General features: G+C 43.5%; 1 protein-coding gene across 1 annotated transcript; it reads right to left on the reverse strand.

Annotated features, from left to right (window-relative positions):
• Positions 1-922: 922 nt before the first annotated feature.
• On the reverse strand, positions 923-3,690 carry LOC129617516 (leucine--tRNA ligase-like). The gene is given in 7 exon segments (XM_055532696.1): positions 923-1,047; positions 1,351-1,653; positions 1,703-2,066; positions 2,068-2,379; positions 2,381-2,410; positions 3,013-3,131; positions 3,183-3,690. Coding segments are annotated over 7 exon segments (1,761 nt in total).
• Between the last annotated feature and the right edge of the window lie 922 nt (positions 3,691-4,612).

Below are 4,612 nucleotides of genomic sequence, written 5' to 3' on the forward strand. Positions count from 1 at the left end.
TTAATCATCATGAGAAACATTGAGCGCTAATGCATATAGCTATTGGTCTGTCAGCCTTGCAAACTTAGTGTATACAATTGGCTCAAATCAATTGCAGCCATTATGAATCAGCACAGATCACAAATAGAATATCTGAATCAATTCTTGCCTAGAATTTTTGTTACTTCTACACTAATTCACAAATTGTTCAGTCATCTAAATTATCCATTTAATTAAATTCGTCCTTACCTTTGAAAGTTTGCATCGTCAAGAGAATCACCCGCATCGGCAAGGGCAACGCGAAGTAGCATCCGCAGTGTAGTCTTGAATAGCTTGTTCCAAGGTGATGAAATTTCCGGCTGATTTTGACATCTTTTCAGAATCAACAAGAACGTGACCATTGCAGAAAAACGATCTGAAGAGAAAACGGTCCAACAAAGATGAATCATTGCTGTTCGTACTTGGGCCACTTTGAAGTCGATTGCTCCGGCCAGGATAGCGGCATGGTTGAAGAGTGCCATCGTCAAATGATTGAAAATGAGATCCTTCCCAGAAACACGGAGATCCATCGGATACCAGAAACTAAACTCATTTCGTAGTGTCTGTACGAGAAATAGATGTAAGAAAGCTGATCGGTCTCTCATACCTTCAATTTTGCTTCATCAATAGAACATTTGGGGACTTGGTCCGTTTGCATGAAGATGTAATCGAAAACGTCATCAGAGAGTTCGTTGGCTCCGATTTGAAGAGCCCCAACAGAGTCGCCGAATATGTCGCCTTGAAGCAAGTGTGCCACAGTGTAGTACGCCATATAAATAGTCGAATCGGAAAGGGAGTCAATTAGAATTCGGGAATCCTTCTCCCATGGAATCGAAGTCCCAAGACCGTAGTGACGACTACATGCCCACTCCCGTAACCAGCTGACGACATGAATGAACTGAATTTAGGCATCTTGACGAATAGGCGTGGAATTTCGTTGGATCACGGACGTAATTGTCCACTGCAAGTTTCCAATCCGCATCGCCATAATCCAAGTACCACTAAAACCAACAACAGAGCCACCACAAGCTACATCAACAAAGTCGAGTATGGATAACCATCAACAAAGTCGATAATAGATAAGCATCAACAAAGTCGAGTATGGATAACCATCAACAAAGTCAATAATGGATAAGCATCAACAAAGTCGATAATAGATAAGCATCAACAAAGTCGATAATGGATAACCATCATGTGACTCACTTGATAACACAACGCCACAATGCAATCATCACCAGACCGTGAGATGACTTTTCGTTCTGGTTCATAATACGACAACGCAGTTCCAGCTTCAATCATTTCTTCACGAACTTTTAATTTTGCATCACAAACTTTTTCTCCAGCCATGATTCCCTAGAAGCATGATTCCCTCATAGAAACCTTTTTTATAAACTTCCTCCTTCGCTTCAGCAAGTAAAATTTTATCATTTTGGGACTTGATCTTCTTAGCAATACAAACATCAACAGCAGCTCTCCGTCCCAATCCAGGTATCTCAATTATTTCTATTACATCCATATCCACCATTTCCTTTGTGATTCCGTATTTTTGACGGAATGCTTCTTTCTCCTGCAAGTCCTTCAGTGCTGCATAATCGTCTGGTGCATCCGATGGGACTGACGTTACAACTCCAGTTCCTACAAACGACACGAATAACTCTCAAAATCGACACACATATCGTTTTACCCTTTTCCATCGAGATTCCTAGCATCGGTAGGGAATAGATCGTTTCAAGTGGAGACAACGGAGCGGAAAGCGGAAGTCCCATGAGTTCAACGCCGAGAACTGTTTTTAAACAAACGGGGTGTTTGAAGCGGTGCTGCTCCGTGGAATCGCTCTGCAGAGGAATGATACCTTGAAGCGCCATATTTTCTGCGCTTCGACGCGAGCAAACATAAACAGTCTTAGAGGAATGGATAGCTTCTGCTCGGGTCAAGCTACGCTGCAACACTCCTGAGTCGTCAGAACCATCAGAAGCGGACACTGGAGCGTCAAATGCCATGAAGAGTCCATATTCTCCGTCAGGAAGGATGAAGCAGTTTGTCTGTCCCGTACATTGTCTCCGGACGAAGTGTTGCAGCAACGAGGAAGACGTCCTTGCCCTTCAATTCAGAGGTAGTGTCGATCCATTTTTGAGGAAGTGCTTGAATTTTGATTTTGATAAGAGTGTATTCCTGAGGATTAGATCCTTCACCCGACGCCCTGTCATGATCAGCACATGGTTGGTTGTCAAGACGACTGAAGACGGTGGGACGCATTCCAAATTTGATTCGATTACGACGCTTCAATGTGTTGAACTGCCACCGAATGAAAGAGTCGTAGTAAGGGTTACGATCAGTCGTAATAAACGAGCGACGCCAATCCCACAGCCAAACCGAAACGCTGGCAATCATCCTGAGATGAAGAGAAGCGTGTTTTATTCCAGAACATTTAGATTGGATATTGGTTATATGGTGTAGCGATTAGCACTCTATGGACTAAGATTGTTATCAAAAAGAATATATCAGGAGTATCAATTGAGAAGATCATGCACGTTCATCAATTCGATAAACGTATCTAACCCGATGATTGTCATCATTGTAAACACAAACATTAAAGATAACTTGGAACACACAATCAGGAGTATCAATTGATAAGCTCAGTTACGTCCATCACAAGAGATAAACGTATCGACCCAAAAAAATTCATATGAATTGCAAATGAAAGACAAGACATGAATAAACAAAGTGTGAGTCTCTTCCTAAAAATGAGATCCGATGAGAAGATTTCGAGCCTCATATGAAGGAACGACGAAGATCCGCTTTGAATTCATCGAAAAAACAAAAATGCTAACGAACGAATTTACAAGCTAGAAATCTGAAATTCAATATCTCAAGGTGTCTGGCCCACATATTAAATAATTCAAAAGTGGGAATTCGTCCTTGATAAACAAATTCGATCATGAAATCAGTGAATATTTGGCTGCCCGATGAATTCGATTCAATTCTTACCACAACTGATTGAGGAAAGTATGTGAGCCAATGTTCTGCGTCAACAAATTTGGGAATTTCTGATTCTGGAACTCCACACGCAGCCATAATGTCCCATTGGGCTTTTGCTCCTCCCGTTTTAGCAACTGCAATGACAATGAATAGATGAGCGACAACAACATCTGCCATGGACTTACCAGCCTTCGATTTCTTTCCTGAGAATTTTCCCGCTTCTTTGACTTCCTTCGGTTGAGATCTGGGACTCACTGGAATCGATGGAACAGATGACACCGTATCAGAGACTTCTTCCAAGGGCGTCAATGCGCCAGTTGGAGAAAGATGTCCTTCTTTTTGCTCTCGCTCAGCTACTTCCCGTTTCAATTTATCAGCACAGGCAGCGATTGGCATTCCAGTGCAATGAAAGGAGAACGGCCAGAGAACGCGCTTGCCGAGATGCCGCTGATATCTGGCTTGAAACTCCGCTTTTGTCACTGTGAATGCGTGACCGAGATGCAAACGGCCGTTCATATATGGATACGGAAACGTGCAGTAGAACTTCTCATCCTTGTTGACATCATCAGGACAATTTTGTGGAGCTGTTGACTCGTAGACTTTGGCGTCGGTCCATAACTTCTGAATGTCCGCTTCTATAGCCGCTAAGTGGTCTCTCCGCTTGAAGGAACCGGTTGAAGTCGCTTCCGTCATTGCACGATAAGTGCGAGGACAAGAGGCTTTTGGAAACGAGGGAAAGCACCCCCACAAGAAAGTAAGGGCGTCTGACCAGGCAACAAGGAAGCGTTCATTTTCAAAGCAGGTCCACACGATGAGGACTATCGACTTACATTTTGAGGCAGCGAAACTGTCACAATGCAGGCGTGCCATTCTGTTTCATTGGGACTCGCTAGGGACAGTCAATCTCAGTGGTCCTGATGTGTATTCTGTGATGGGTGGCAAGATGTCTATAGCCACCCGTTAACCCCACAAGGTCTTAATCAAAAATTCAGAAGCAATGGGGAGTCTCTTCAGCTCCCAATTCTATCGTTTCTATAATCTTCCATTCCGAAACAGGTTGAGACAGATCTGTGTCCATCACTGCGATGCGTCTAACAAATAGTCCTCCCTTCCCGTCTTGAATGTTCCAGTACCGCTCCTTCATCTTCTCTGGTAGAAATGCGCAAATCGCATCAGAAGTCTTAATTTGAAATCTTACCAACGACCTCGTTCTTGTTTGAATCTTGCTTCAAATCATAGACAAGGGAGATATGAGGCAAGTAGCCCCCAGGAGGCCATTCAACTCCTTTGTAGCATTCTCCTCTCACAGCGAGATGCAGGTCCATCAACTTAGCGGTTGATGTTTCTGAAAACTTTTGATAGACACAGCGATACATTGTTTGACCAATTTCTATGTCCCCAAATTGAACAGGGAAGGGAGCAATCGACCTTGCCGCTCGTTTCGCAGCCGCGGTCACTTGTTCCAAATTCAGGCCCAGGAGTCCTCCAATCTGTAAAACGCAACCAATGGACTCTGGATGCCCAGTCCGCTTACAACAGTAACATGTGGTTTGAACAACGGGGTTGAATATTCGAGAGAGAGGTCGTTGATAATTGTCTCAAAATCGACCGATGA

The sequence above is a fragment of the Condylostylus longicornis genome, unplaced genomic scaffold, assembly GCF_029603195.1.
Source record: "Condylostylus longicornis isolate FDR11 unplaced genomic scaffold, ASM2960319v2 ptg000545l, whole genome shotgun sequence".
Classification (NCBI taxonomy): domain Eukaryota; kingdom Metazoa; phylum Arthropoda; class Insecta; order Diptera; family Dolichopodidae; genus Condylostylus; species Condylostylus longicornis.